The 14,585-nt window shown below is 57.9% G+C and overlaps 1 protein-coding gene across 1 annotated transcript; it reads left to right on the top strand.

The window, feature by feature from the left end:
• The first annotated feature begins 7,069 nt into the window (after window positions 1-7,069).
• On the top strand, window positions 7,070-11,170 carry RTL1 (retrotransposon Gag like 1). Its single transcript, XM_054567698.1, has 2 exons — window positions 7,070-10,795; window positions 10,898-11,170. Exons 1-2 carry the CDS (start codon window positions 7,070-7,072, stop codon window positions 11,168-11,170), a joined length of 3,999 nt encoding a protein of 1,332 aa, XP_054423673.1.
• Window positions 11,171-14,585: the final 3,415 nt, after the last annotated feature.

The following is a 14,585-nucleotide window of genomic DNA, read 5'->3' as shown; positions in this document are numbered from 1 at the left end:
CCAGGCCACCTCCAGTCCCAGGTCCTAGGCGGGGCGCCTCAGCCCCAGACTGCCGGGCCCTCTTTTTCAAGGCTGGACACCGTCTTTCACAGTCTGGGGCCATCATTCAAGTCGGCCCCGTGTGAGAAGCGTGGTTTGAACCCCAACCGTCCCAGCCTCAGAAGGGGCTCGGAAGCAGTGACCCAGGAGCCCTAGCGATGAGACAGGCCCTTGCTGTCCGCGGCACTTCACAGTTTACAAAGGGCTGGGCGCACCCGTGAGGCACCCCTCCATTTGTAAATGGGGACCCTGAGCTCCGCCTGCTGTGCCCAACTGCTCCCCCCACCGCTGCTCCCCCTCAAGCACCTCTCAGGGCCCCCAAGTGACAGGAGCAGAGCGAGAAGACCACTGCCCAGCCCTCCCTGCCGATCTAGGGAAACTGAGGGCCCGGAAGGAGGGGTCACGCGGACGGGCAGCGCGGGCCTGGCTGGCAGCTGCGGCTCCTTCCCCTGCGTGCCTGCCTTGAAAGGCAAGCGCAGCGTCGGGAGCAGCTGATTGGCCCGGCCGATTCGGGCAGCTCAGGGGAGGACACACTCGCCTGTGACCCCTCTCCCAGCCCCTCCCAGGGTTATTCTGGGCCGCGTGATCCAGCTGCCCCCTGGAGCTGCCAGTCAAGGGGTGGGGGGTGGAGGGAGGGGGACAGGGACTTGGCAGCAGGAACATTGCCGGACAGGGGCACTGCCCTTCACCTTGATGGCTGGGGGAGGGGAGGGCCTCAGGGACCCTGCCCCCACGAGGCCCCCCCATGGGGCTGGGGTTGGAGGAGAAGCCCTGGGGACAGCCCCAGCTCTGCCGTCGCTCCCTGTCTGTCCTGACTCATGACAACCCCCCTCCAGAGGGAGACTCAGTTTCCCCAATGATGTCTGAGGCCCAGCGGGGCCCCACAGTCATGCCCCAGGGGAAGAGCGGGGAGGCTGGCTGCCCTGGGTGAAGGTGAGGGGCTCTCTCGCCGCACCCCAGGCAGTGACAGGGACAAGGGACATGGCAGGGGCCTGGAAGGGAGGGACCCCAAGGCTGGCCGCACCAGGCCAGCAGCCCCTTGAAGGCCCCAGAGTCCACCAGGACCCTCCACGTGGGCCCCCAGGGAGCCCTGCTCCCACTCAGGAAGCTGAATGAGGAGGGGCCCAGCCCAGGCCCTCCCCACGGAAGTGGGAAGAAGCCCCATCCTCGCCTGCCCAGGGCGCCTCTTGGCCTTGACTTCAGTTCAACCAAGCAACTACCTGCGACCTGCGGCCCCTTCCCAGTGCCCCCAGCGCCCCCCCCACCACCACCCGCCAGCAGGACCCGGGTGGCGGAGGAAGTAAACGGGGAACATCCACGTTAGGGTCGCCTCGCTCCTGAGACCTCATGGCTCTATGTCCCTCAAACCCAGACGGCCCTGAGGACGTCCCAGAGGCTGACAGGGTCTTCGCCTGCTATTGGCCCCATCGCCCACCCTGGCAGCCAGGGAGCCGCCAGTGTGCCCTCTGGCGCCTGAGAGGCCAGGAACGGGACACAGACAGAGAGTCCCCATCTCCCTCCCCTCGCTCCCCCCTCGGCCGGCCACCTCTACCTTCCTCCGCGGCAACTGGGGCCTCGCCGGCCCTCACCCCCCCCAATCCCTCCACCCCCACCCCAGGCTCAGCTCTGCTCCTAAATATCCTCTCATCTCCTCTTCCAAGCTCTATTTTTAAAATCAGATTTCCTTTACTGTACAAGTGAGCTGACGGGGAGAGGTATTCGCTGAGGGATGGGCCCCCCGGCCCCCCCCCACAGCCAACCCTTCATAGATGCACGTTGGCGGCCCTGACCCAATGGGCCACTCGCTCAGAGGCCAGCGGGGCGCCGACCTGTCAGAGGAGGCTCCGGGCACACAGGTGGTGAGGCTGGGTGTCTGTCTGTGGGTGTCGGGGGCGGAGGGTCCCACTCCAAGACCCCGAAGCAGGGGCACCAAGGCCTGATGTCGGAGGGGGTGTGAAGCGAGAATTTCCAAATCCCCGGTAGACACCAAGGAAGCTGTCCTGCGGCCTGAGACCTCAACACGTGGCCAGCTACATCCGCAGGACTGAGAGCCCAGAGAAGGGGCAGGGCAGCCGTGGGCAGGGGGACCGGAGTCCGAGGACGCACGGAGTCACGGTACAAAGTGCCAGGTGAGAGGGCAGAGGCACCTCCACCTTCTGAAATGATGGCCCCAGCAAGACCCAAAGTCCTCACGAAGGGACAGACAGCTGGGCCCAGAGAACCCACCAGGGGGTAGAGGGAGACCTCCCAGCCTTGAACCCCAAGACTGCACGCTCACCTTTTGCACGGCACATACTACCAGGGCGCGGTCCCCACCGCCTTGCTGGTGACGGATGTCCGGCAGGGAGAGGCTGCCTCCATTTCTTTACCCTTGGGGGATGCAGCTCCGCGCCTGTCCCGGAAAAGAAATCAGGATATGCTGCTGTGTGAATTAATGAATTACACGCAGAAATACCAGCTTAGAAACATTTAAAAACCCAGGGACAATAACATCGACGTGCATATTGGGGCAGAAAGTAAGAAACCCAGTCTTTCAGGGGTGACGCATGAGGACGCACAAGGGACCGAAACAAGAGGCTGGAGATGATTAAAAAAATGTTGGTTTCGTGTGAAGGAACAGAGAGGCCTTATATCCTGAGCAGTGAAGAGCAGTGTAAAGATTTTTCAGTTTCCAATACTTGGCACAATTTTCATTCTGCGCTCAGGCCTTTGGGTTTTCGGCTCTGGACGTGAACTGCGCAAGGCTTTAGACAGAGAAAACCAGGAGTTGGCCTGGGTGCCATGCTGAGATGCTGAGGCATTTTATCTCAACATGAAAAGAGTTTAAGTGGGGCTTTCATGAAGAGATTTGGGGGTTGAGGGAAGGTATCTGGACTTTATTTTGAGGAGTGACAGAATCAAACTTTTAAATCGTGCTAAAGAATTTGGGTGCCTTCCAAAGGGTTTTAAGAAACGTGATGGTGAGGTTTTTGCTTTTGAGAGATGAGATAAGTCTGCAGAAAAACATGATAAGATGTATTTTAAGGGAAATGGCTTTGGATTCTATATTATAGGCAAGGAGGAAACATTGAAAATTATGAATAGAAAAGGAACGGCCACAGATTTAAGTACCACATTGAAACGTTTGGGCTTTCTCAGTAGAGGGGATGCTGCCTGACTTTGAGAGCGTGCCAGGAAGATTTGATTAACGTTGGCATCGAAGTTGAGAGACTTCGATCAGAGGACTTCCATGATCGACACTGGGATATCTGGAATTTATTCAGAATTTATTCTCAGGTGCTGACATGATTAGTTTTTTGCACATGCCTAGGAATTTCATTTTAGCCAAATACAAAGTTCTAAGAGAGGGATATCATGATGGGGTATTTTTTTTTTTTTTTTTTGGTATTTGATAAACAGCATGCAGCGAAATTACAAAATAAAATTCAGATTTTATGCTAAGAATTTGGGCTTTTATTCCGTAACTCCACAACTGAAAGAGTATAAGAGTTTAAGGCACAGTTAGTTATAGGATCAAATTTTATATACTGTGCTAAGAAGTGTGAATTTTATTTTAAGGGATGACAAGATCAAATTTTTATATCATGCTAATAAGTTTGGATTTAAGCCAATAAAGGCTTTAAAAGAATGATGGGATGAGATTTAGGGGTTTTTTATAGACCGGTCTGAAGATAAATTACATGGTAAAATGTTGCATTTTATGTTAAGTGGTTGGGCCTTTATGTTACCAGGCAATGAAGAAACCTTGAAAAGTTTTCAATTGAGTTACATGATCAAACTTACGCATTTCAGCAGAGCTGCAAAAGTGGATTTTTATGGTAAAGATAATATGATCCAATTTTTATCACATGCCAAGGAGATGAGATTTTATGTTAGAGCTGAAGGCATCGGAGCATTTCATTTCAGGGCGGGATGTGATCTCATTTTGGAGCCTCCAAGAAGAGGCCGCGGGGGACTTCAGCCAGCCCAGGGTTTCCAGGAGTGACCGATGAGGGCTCAGCCCCCCGGGGAAGGGGCTGCGAAAACAAACTTGATGCTAAAGGTATCTGGGTTTCATGAGCCAGATAAGACGCTGAGCGTGGACAGCACCGAGGAGGCCCCCTCTGGCCCAAGGGCATCCTGTCTTCAGCCAGCACTTGTGGCGGAAGAACTGGGTCATTCATAGCAAGGAATAGACAGGCGGTGCGGGGCACACACAGGTCATATGATTGAGTTCACATGGCATGTGAAGAAGTTTGGACTCTATTTGGAGGAAGGACAGGACCTCGTTTTTGTGCTTGCTAAGGAATTTGGATTGCAGCCATTAAGACATTTTTAAGAGAGGAACATGGCGAAATCTCTGTGTTTGATAAGTGTGCAGGGAAATTATAGAATAAGATGTGTATTTTATGCCAAGGAGTTTAGATCTTGTCTCAAAGGTAATTAAGGGACATGATAGAATTTTAAGCAGAAGTTACGGGACCACATTCGCATATGTTGCTAGAGAGGGTGTGACCTTTTATTCTGAGGTATGTCATGGTCAAATTGTTGTACCATGCTTGGAAGTCTGGAGTTAAGTCAAAGGATTTAAGAAGTAGCTGGGTAAGATTTTCGGTTCTATAGTCCTCAGCTTGCAAATAAATCACATGATAAAAAATTTTATTTTATGGTAAGTGATTGGAACTTGGTAGTATTAGCAGTAGAAAAAACGTTTTGGAAGTTTTAAATAAAGAAGTTATGAGATAAGTTTTATGCATTTTGCTAAAAGTTTGAACTTTGACGTTAAAACGAGTATTGAGATCAGCTTTTAAGTTAAAAACAGGAAAGTTGAATGATTTAATAAAGTTACCTCAAATTTGTAAATACGTTAATAATTGTAGACTTTACATTAAGGAGTATAACCTAGTTTTTAAATCATCTTGCCAAGGAACTTACATTTTAGACAATGGAGCTTTAAGGACATTAAGAAACATACTAAGATTTTGAATTGTAATCAATTTAAATTTTTTTAATTTTAAATATTAGCCAATAAAGGATTTTAAGGGTTTTTTTAGTGAGATACTGAGATTTTATATTTTACATTATAGATTTTAACCAAGTTAAAATTTTCGATTTTAAATTTTAGCCAATAAAGGGTTTTAAGAGGTTTAAGAGACATACCAAGATTTTTATTCCTAATAGAAAAGTCTGCAAATGAATTACTTAGTCAAATTTGGTATTTCAATTAGAACTTTGAACCAGAGACTTGGACTCTTACAATATGAATGCACACCCTATAGGACTTTTTATGGAGAGGAGGTAGGTCCCTTCACGCGACGCGGTCTGTATACACAGCTGCAAGGGGGGCGGGGGGCGATGCTTCCAGTGCTGATGGGGAGGATCGTGGCGATGAAGGAGATGGGAAGGAAGACAAAGAGGAGGTTCCATAATTGGTCCTAAAAAATGTAACCTCTCCCTTGAGAAATGGCACGATCAGAATTGTCTATGATTCTAAGGCCTTGCAATTTCAGCCAGGAAACGATTTTGGTGAGTTTATGTGTCAGGAATTTTTATGCTAAAAGATTTAGACTTAAGACTGTAGCCAGTAAACAAACAGCAAACGGTTTTAATCAGCAGGCCCGGGGTGGGTGGGGGGGGTCGGTCGGATTTAACTCTCAGGCTAACAACAGGGGGCTAATTTTGAGAAAAAGCAGATCAGAATTTTGTATCTTGTTGGAGGTTTGAATTATAGCCAATGAGGAGTTTACAGAAAGGCAAGAAAGTGTGTTTTCAATGGCCACGCCCAGTGCTTAAGGGGAAGTCACAAAAGATGTTACAGGTGTCAAGAGAGCAGCAACCGTAGAGCTAACCTACTGAACGACCAGTACTCAGTCTGCTGTGCCCCAGGAGAGAAGAAACGTGCAAAACCCCACCGAAACACCCCTTTAAATGCAGCCTGAGCCCACTAAAAACCAACTGGACACACTCCTATGTTGGGGGAAACCAACCAACATTGGGGGGGCTGTCCTCCAGAATGAAGGGGTCGGCCCCGCCCCCCCCAGTAAAATTAAAGGGACAAGTCCACATGTTTGCAAGTGTGGAATTGAGGCCACATTTTTTGAAGTTCTTAAATCCCACAAAGAGGGCAACCCTGGGAAAGCAGAGTCTTTAGAAGGGGCGGGGAGGTGACTGGCAGGTTTCCTCCACAGCTTAGAGCTGGGGCGAGCACACCATTGCAAGTTAATAAAAAAGAGAACGAGAAGCCAAAAATCCCAAGTTAGCATCACGTCGCAACGTGCCAGTCCCTGGCCTGCCATCCGATGTTGTATAAATGTTTACGGAAAAAATAAAACCCGGAATCCAGAGCTCTATATCCAGCCCCCGCGATTTCTACTTTGAATCTGGGGGAGGAAATAAAGCTATTTTGGGCTGCTGACCCAGGACAGCAGCCAAGTGCCCATTTTCTCCTCTTCCCCTGAACTTGTTAAACAGCAGGCATCCCTATAGAGATTCCCACTTCACGCCAAGGCCAAGCTTGCCCCAGGGGACCTCGCCTGCCAGGGCCAGCTTTGGACAGCACAGAGATGTGACCTCTGTGACTTGCAGGTGACCACAGGAGGGAAGGAGGATTGAGCAGGCACACGTGCCAGGATGAAATGAAGCGGCCAGTGCATCCTGCCAGGTGCCAGCTGCCACAGCGCTCTGGGCCCATCGCCCCACTGGGTTTATGGGCTGTGAATTTCTCACCGCTGCGGGGAAGCAGGCAGGCCAGGCAGGCAGGGCAAGCCTGGGAGAGCAGGCGAGAGGGCTAGGAGTTGACAGGGAGGTCCCATTCGCTCCCCAGGGGCACCGCAAGTGGGACACAGAGGCTTCCCCAGTGCCTCTGTGCTTGACGTGCTGGGCATCCGATGCACCCTGGGGACTCGGCCATGACCTCGAGACCCTAAACCGCTGCCTTTACTGCCCCCCCCACCCCCGCCAGGTTCTGATCGCTGTGGTCCCAGTCGCTGACTGGACACCTCGCATCGCCACCTTACCAGTCTTCAGAGAACACTCCGTTCCATCCGACGACATGATAGAACCCTCTGAAGACTCATTTGAGACGATGATGGAGCGTAAGAATCCATCATCAAAACAAATGGAGTCCTCCGAGGGCTCATCCAACACCACCGAGGAGCGCGCAGGCGGCGGGGCGCAGGAGGCGGCCGCGGCGGCGGGGCCGGCCCAGGGCCCAGCCCAGGAAACAGCAGAGCTGCCCAGTGACCTCCTCCAAGACATGGAGGAGCCATCCAGTGGCCCACATAGGGAAATAAAGGATCCACCCAATGACCTACTCCAAGACCTGGAGGAGTCACGCAACGGTTCACGTCAGGCAGTGGGGGATCCGATCGGTGAGGCACCTGGTGAGATGGAAGACACATGCGCCCATCCCTGGGGAGACCCAGAAGAGGAAGATGAAGACACTGACCTTTCTGGATGGCAAGAGGAGGAGCATCCTGATGAGCCGACCGAGGAGCCCTCCACGGAGTTCATGGTCATGTTGAGGTCCCTCATCTCTCTGTACTTCCGGATGCAAGACCTCAAAGAACAGCAAAGAGTGGCAGAAGACATCCTGATGAGAGGCATCACCGCGGGCCAGCTGCCGCCCCCAAGGCCCTTCTCGGGCGACCGCAGAGAATACCGCGAGTTCATTGTGCTCTGCCAGCTGATCTTACAAAGCTACCCGAGGCGGTTCTACAGCGACCGCCTGCGCGTGCGGTACGTCATCAGCCATCTCTCCGGCATGGCCCTCGAGTGGGCCCAAGGCCTCGTGCAGGCGAACAGCCCCCTGATCAACGACTTCCCGGCCTTCCTAGAGGCCATGTCAGAGGTGTTCGAGTACCGGCAGGCGATGCGTGTGGCGGAAGACGCCATGTTCCGCATCAGGCAAGGCGACCGTGCCGCCATCGACTACATCAAGGAGTTCCAGGGCCTGGTGCCCACCCTGGGCTGGCCAGACGAAGTCCTGCAGGCCCACCTGTGCCAGGGGCTCAATGAGGAGATCAGGCATTACCTGTTCCGGGTCCCTCAGCCGGACTCCCTGGACAGCCTGGTCGTGCTCATCCTGCAGATAGAAGAGAAGCTGGCGGAGAGAAGGGCCGTGCTCCGGCTGCCCCCGGAGGCCCGCCCTCGGAACCTGACCTGGATCGACTCACCTGCCCCCGAGAGGTGGATGGTCAGCAGCTGGTTGCCCTGCGACGTGCACCCCGCCATTGATCGCAAGCACCTCTTCCTGCTGCTCCTGGTGAGAGTGAACCCATACCACAGCGTCGCCGTCCAGGCCCTGGTGGACTCGGGCGCAGCCTCCAACTTCATGGATGAGAGGTTTGCCCAAGAGCACTACGTCGAGCTGTACGAGAAGCCCTACCCGCAGTCCATCCAAACCGTGGATGGCTCGCTGATCGGCAACGAGCCCGTCTGGCTGTACACTGAGCCCCTGCTGTGCATCCACCAGAACCACCAGGAGTCCATCGAGTTTGACATCGTGCCTTCGCCCAACTTCTCCGTGATCTTGGGCATCAACTGGCTCCGCGTGCACACCCCCGAAGTCGACTGGGCCCAAGGCCGCTGTACCTTCCACTCTCCCTACTGCCTCAAGAACTGCTTCCGCCCGCCCCCGCCATGCATCGCGCTGGAGAGACATGCCATCAGCCTGCTGCCCGGACTGCCGCCCCAGTATTCCGACCTGGCCGACGTGTTTAACCCGAAGGAAGCAGATGATGAGACTTCCGACCAGCCAAGCTCAGACGGATCCGATGATCTTTCTGAATCAGAGCCCTCTGAGCTTCAGCAGGCTGGAGACAGTGATCACAGCGAGACCTTCTACGAGTGTCCCTCCTCGGTGCCTTGGGAACCTGCGGGTGCCGGGATGCAAGAAACAGCCAGGCTGCGGGATGACTACTGGGATCTGCAGGACATGCTGACCAACAGACAGGACTACATACAGATGATTCCGGAACTGTTCGACCAGTTACACGGAGCTACGTGGTTCACCAAGCTGGAGCTGCGCGGGACAATCGTGGAGGAAAGCATGAAGATACACCAAACGGAAGATGTGTGGAGAGCAGCGTTTGGCTTGGAGCTTCAAGAGGCGGAGAGCTACCAGCCCTTTCTGATCTGCCCTGACCCTCTGATCCCTCAGAGCGTGGTCCACTGCATCCTGAGGGACATGCTGGGCTACTCTGTGCTCTCGTACGGGCACGACGTCCTGGTCTACTCAATGAGCCAGGAGGAGCACCTGCAGCACGTCCGCCAGGTCCTGGTCCGCTTCCGGCACCACAACGTCTACTGCTCCCTAGACCGGAGCCAGTTCCACCGCCACACTGCCGACTTCCTGGGCTTCGTCCTCACCCCCAAAGGGGTGAGGCTGAACAAGAGCATCGTGACCACCATCACCGGGTACCCCACCCCTGGCTCTAAGAAGTCCCTGCGACACCTGATCGAATTCATCTTCCCCTACCGCCATTTCGTGGAGCGCTTCACCGTCATCGCCGAGCCCTTGGTGCGCCAGCTGCTGACCACCGCGCCCTTCTCCTGGGGCGACGAGGAGCAGGAGGCCTTCGAGTGCCTGAAGCGGGCCTTCCGCAAGGCCCCCCTCCTGCACCACCCGAAGCCCCAGAACCCGTTCTACTTGGAAACAGGCATCACGAAGACGGCCCTGCACGCCTCCCTCATCCAAGTAGACGACCAGACCGGCAAGAGAGTCTCCTGCGCTTTCTACTCCCGAAACATCTCTCCTATCGAAGTCGACTACTCTCCACTGGAGATGAAGATCCTTCCCATACGGGCTGCCTTCATGGTGTGGTGCCGCTACCTGGAGAACACCGAGGAGCCCATCATGATCCTTCTTAACACGGAGGATCTCACCTCTCTGAATAATGACAGGCTCACCGTACTTCTCCCTGGGCATTGGGTCTTCTTCTTCTCCCACTTCAACTTTGAAGTCATGGAGCGGCCCGAACAAGATGGCGGCCGGCCCCTGCCACCGGTGAGAAACCCCGGCCGCAGGCCTTTCCAGGCCCGCGCTGCCACCCGGCCCCGCAGGCTGTCCAACACGGGAGGATCCCCCAGGGATCAGCCCCCAGAATCGGGGGAAGAAGAGGAGACCGAAGATGCCCCTCCCCAGGAGGAGTCAAGCGGGCAGACCGTCCATCACCAGTTCCTGGCTTGGGTCCCAGTGGACCAAATCCTCAGCAACCTCCTGGCCCATCTCAGCGTGGCCCAGATCAGGGCAGTCATCCTGCACTTCTTCCGAGGCCTGCTCTTCTGGAAGAACACCCTGGCCGTGGCCGCCCTGCTCGTGATGATGAGGGTGAAGCAGCGCCTTCCGCTGCTGCCCGCACCCAGCCTGGCAATGGCGCAGCTGCCACCCGGGCGCTCCCTGCGCCTCATCCTGGATTCGTCCCTCCTCACAAACCGCGGCCTCGCCACGGCCGTCACCCAGCTGCTGACCCAGATGCCCCCTCGCACGGGCACCGAAGTCGTCCCGGCCGCGCCGGGCGCCCTGCTGCCCCGGGCCTCGCGGGCCCTGCGCCTCCCGCCTGCCTTCTGGATGATGCTGTGCCAGCGCTTTGCTGTCCGAGTCAGCCCCGGAGAAGGTCCTCAACCCCTGCTGCTCGGGAGCCACTACCTGGAGCTGCACGTCGTCGGCGGTGATGTCGTCTTGCGAGAAGCCCTGCAAGACGACCTGCAACGTTACCGTCAGTGTGGCCTGCATGACGGCCTGCAAGACACCTCGCAGGACGCGCAGGAGGACGACGTGCAGGAGGACAACGTGCCAGAGAACGTGCCAGAGAACGATGTGCAAGGGGACCAGGTGCAAGGGGACAACGTGCCAGGGGACAACGCGCAAGGGGACCAGGTGCAGGACGCCCCGGGCGCTGACCCCAGCCCCGCCATCCCGGATCAACAGGAGGCCCCGGCTGGCATCCTCGGCTTCCTACACAGCCACCTGCTTGCCGCCCAGGAGCAGCAGCCCGGCTGGGCCCAGCAGGACCCGGCCGCCCGAAGCCTGGCCCACTTCCTGGCCATGATCTGCGCGGAGGCCCCGGCCCCGATCCAGGGCCGACAGCCCCGGGAAAGAGCAAGGCTGGAAGAGCTCCCCGAGGACGAGGAGGACCCAGGCCCCCAGTGAGATGCCTCCTCTCCAGCCGCGAGCCCCCCTGCTCGGCCCCAGATGCCCCCGACTGTCCTCCCAGCCCCGCCGTGCCTCCGCTCGCTACGCTTGAACCCAGCGCCGCTCCTGCCACTCCTGACCCAAGGGGAAGCCACTCGAGAAGGGCAACGACTTCTTCAACTCATCAACCAGCAACGTCATCCGTGCCAACAGACTAGCCAGTCAACAGAAACCCAGGGCCGGCTCAGGGCTACGCGACAACCCGTCTGAATTCTCCAGACCCCAGGCCCGCCACCGGGTCTGAGACCAGCGACAGGAGAAAGCAGTGATGAGCAGGAAATGACCCCATGACCCCAGGCGAGAAGCCAAGCACAGCAGACTCAGCCAAGCAAGCGGATGCCAGGGACCCGCCCCCACAAAGTGGCGCGTGGCCACCGTGCGCTGTCCTGGGACACTGACCTCGGGTGCTCCACCGACGACTTCTACCTCCAGCATCGGTGCTCCTGCTCCCCTGGGCCCGCCCCCGCCCCCCGCCCTCACGGCGCGTATCTTCTTTTCTTCTCCTGTGCGGCGGTGCCTCCCCCACGCCACCCCGACCGCCCCCTGCAAAGCCGGCCGCCCCCGCAGTCTGGCCCAGCCTGCCCGCCCCCACGCTGACTGCCTGACCCTGACTCTGCCCCTTACCTGGACGGCGTGCTCCTCCGAGCGGCCCGGCGCACCAGCACTTACCGGACTCGCGGCTCCGAGAGGCCCCGAGACTCCCCCAGAGCCTGAGCGCTCCCTGCCCCCTCCCAGCACGGGCGGCACGGGAGCCTCCGAGAGAGACTGAGCCCGTCCAGGACCCCCAGGGCACTGTGCCCAGCCCCTGAGGACGTTCCTGCCAGACTGCCGCTTTCTGCCACGGGAAGGAGGCCCTTCCCCATGCCCTCCCCTCTCATCTTCCCCACCCCCACCCGCAAAATAAAGCAGAATTAAAGATTATCTGACTTTGTGATTTGTTCTGAAGGTGGAGAGTGGGGGGTCAAGTGGCATGCGGGGAGGTCGGGAGGCTGGGGTCTCCCTGGGAACAGGCCCCGCCTGGCACACAATCCAGGTGGGCTGAGGAGAGGCTGGGAGCTGCCTCTTCCTGAAGGTCCAGAGTACGGACCCCAGAATTCCAAGTCTGACCTCTGGGTTGGGCCTCCCTCCCACACGGGAACTGAGGGGCGGGCAGGCTGGCCTCAGCCCTTCAACTCAGGATCTGAGACCCGACGCGCCCCAGGCTTTAGACTCTCCCCCACCCCACCCCACGGAGAAGGCCCAGTGCACAGGGGCCTACCAGCGGCAGAACTGTCCTGAGGAGGGGGAGGGGTCCCAAGAGAGCGAGGGCAGCGGAGGGGGTAGCACTGGCTCCCTCAGGGCTTGCTCACGCCACCGCCCCGCACACGGTGTCCCAGGGTCCCTGCTGGACTCGGAGTCCACCTACGATCCCCGCAGCAACAGCCTCGGGCCTGGAAGAGCACCCCTGACCCCACCCTGCGTGGGGACCACTCCTGGCGTGACCCCGAACTTCAGCGGGGCCAGGTGGGCCCTCTCAGCACAGGAGTCTGCCCGTGACGGCCGCCCCACAATCTCCCGAAGCCGACCTCAGGTTCGAGGGTCAGGGGGCTGAGCCCGCATCCCCCTCACAAGCCTGCCCCTCCCCGCCACGGCCCTAAGGAAAGCCTGTGCCTCCTGCCCCTGGCCCTCCCTGGTCCCCAGGGTGATGGGCCGTCACCCACCCGTCCCCCGGTGTGAGGCATCTACCCCTGGTGGCAGCACCAAGAGATCACGGTAGGGACCTCCCAGTTCAGAGCCAGGGGCTCACCCCTACCTCTGGGCCAGTGCCGGCGCTGCCCAGCCCCAGGCCGACGGACTGCACCCCCTTTCCCAGCCTCAGTGTCTGCAGCCATCACAAGGGGAGGGCCGGGCACCGCCGGCACGCGGGGCTCCTGTGCCCACCACCACCCTTTATTCAGGGTCAACCTGGGAAACCAAGGCCCAAAGCGAGCCAGAGGCAGAGCGACCCAGGGGGGCTGAGGAGGAATCGGGAACACGTCCAGGATGGGGGCCTCCCCGTGGTCTTTGTCCTCTCGCCCCGGGCCACTGCACCTGCGCACCTGCGGTCATGGGGCCTGGGAAGCAGCCCCAAGAGCCAAGGGCGTCCCATCTGTCTGCCTGTCCGCCCCCTGCCAGCAACCGCAGGAGTCCATGGGCAGGTCCCGCGGATCACGGTCAGGGACTGAGCCACAACCACCCCAGGATTCCCCCTAGTGACCCCAACACCAGCTTGTGGGGCGACCCTGACTAGTGGGGGGGGGGGGTCCAGGCCTGTCTTCCCATCGTCAAGTGGGGGATGTGGCGGGAGGAAGGGAGGTTTCAGGGGCAATAAGACACAATCTCCAAGGGCCCTTGGTTCCTGACATCTCATCAGTTTCCCTGGGGACGCTCTTCCGGGCTCCAGGGTCTCTGGGTGCGGACTCTCCTGGACCAGCGCCTGGGGTCACGGTGACGAGGGAACTCACAGCGCTGGCCCCTTGTGCAGACCACCCTTGGGGGCTCTAAAAGCGGGACCCCCAGGGCACACCTCCCTGCCTGCTTGGCAGGAGCTGTGCTGGGCAGCAAGGGATGGGTGGTGCGTCCCCGCGGCCCTGGCCAGTGTTGGCGGGGGCCCAACGGGGAGACCTCTCGGCTGAGGCCAAACGGAGAATTCGTCACCTACAGCCCTGTCCTTCAGTGGGGAGCCCCGATACCCACTGGGCTGCCCGCATCTTCCACAGTGATATGGGCACAAGCTCACAGGTAGAGGCGCAGGGCCGCCAGCGCGACAGCGGCCACCCGCTCCCACACCGGCCCCCGCGGATGTCCTGGCCTCCCTGGGCACCCCCAGTCCAGCTGCAGGGGGCCCACACCCGTTCACGGAGGAGGGAGACAGTGCCCAGGCAGGGGAGGGCTACAGACAAGGAAAAGACATCAGGTGATGTGGTCCCCACCTTCTAGAAAAAGTTAAAAAAGACATATACAGACCTTTTTTTCCTCCTGAAACAAAAAAAATAGAAAGAAAGAAAGAGAAGAAAATTAGTATTAAATGACACACTGCCTTAGGACATAATGGCCAACACAAACAACGTTCGTTAGAGCCCCAAACCAGCACCTGGCCACCCCAGACCGCAGCGCCTGGCACACAGCGCGTGGCCACGCCCAGCCGCCGCGGCCCGCACGTGGTCCCACCTCCCCAGCCCCCGGTCTCTGGCATTCGCCGAGCTCGGACACCGTTCAAGGGACCAGGGGAGCCCAAGGGGAGCCCCCAAGGTTCCGCCCCAGGTGCAGCTGCCCGCCTCCCTCCCGCCTTCGCCCGCCCCCACGGACAGGCTGGGCCTGATTCAGAACACTCGACACCACACTCCCCGGCAGC

This window comes from Pteronotus mesoamericanus, unplaced genomic scaffold (genome assembly GCF_021234165.1).
Source record: "Pteronotus mesoamericanus isolate MK-2021 breed Mesoamerican mustached bat unplaced genomic scaffold, CSHL_Meso_final contig_192, whole genome shotgun sequence".
In the NCBI taxonomy this organism is placed as follows: Eukaryota; Metazoa; Chordata; class Mammalia; order Chiroptera; family Mormoopidae; genus Pteronotus; species Pteronotus mesoamericanus.
The sequence above is the reverse complement of the archived record's forward strand: the minus strand, read 5'-3'. Positions and strand labels throughout refer to the sequence as shown.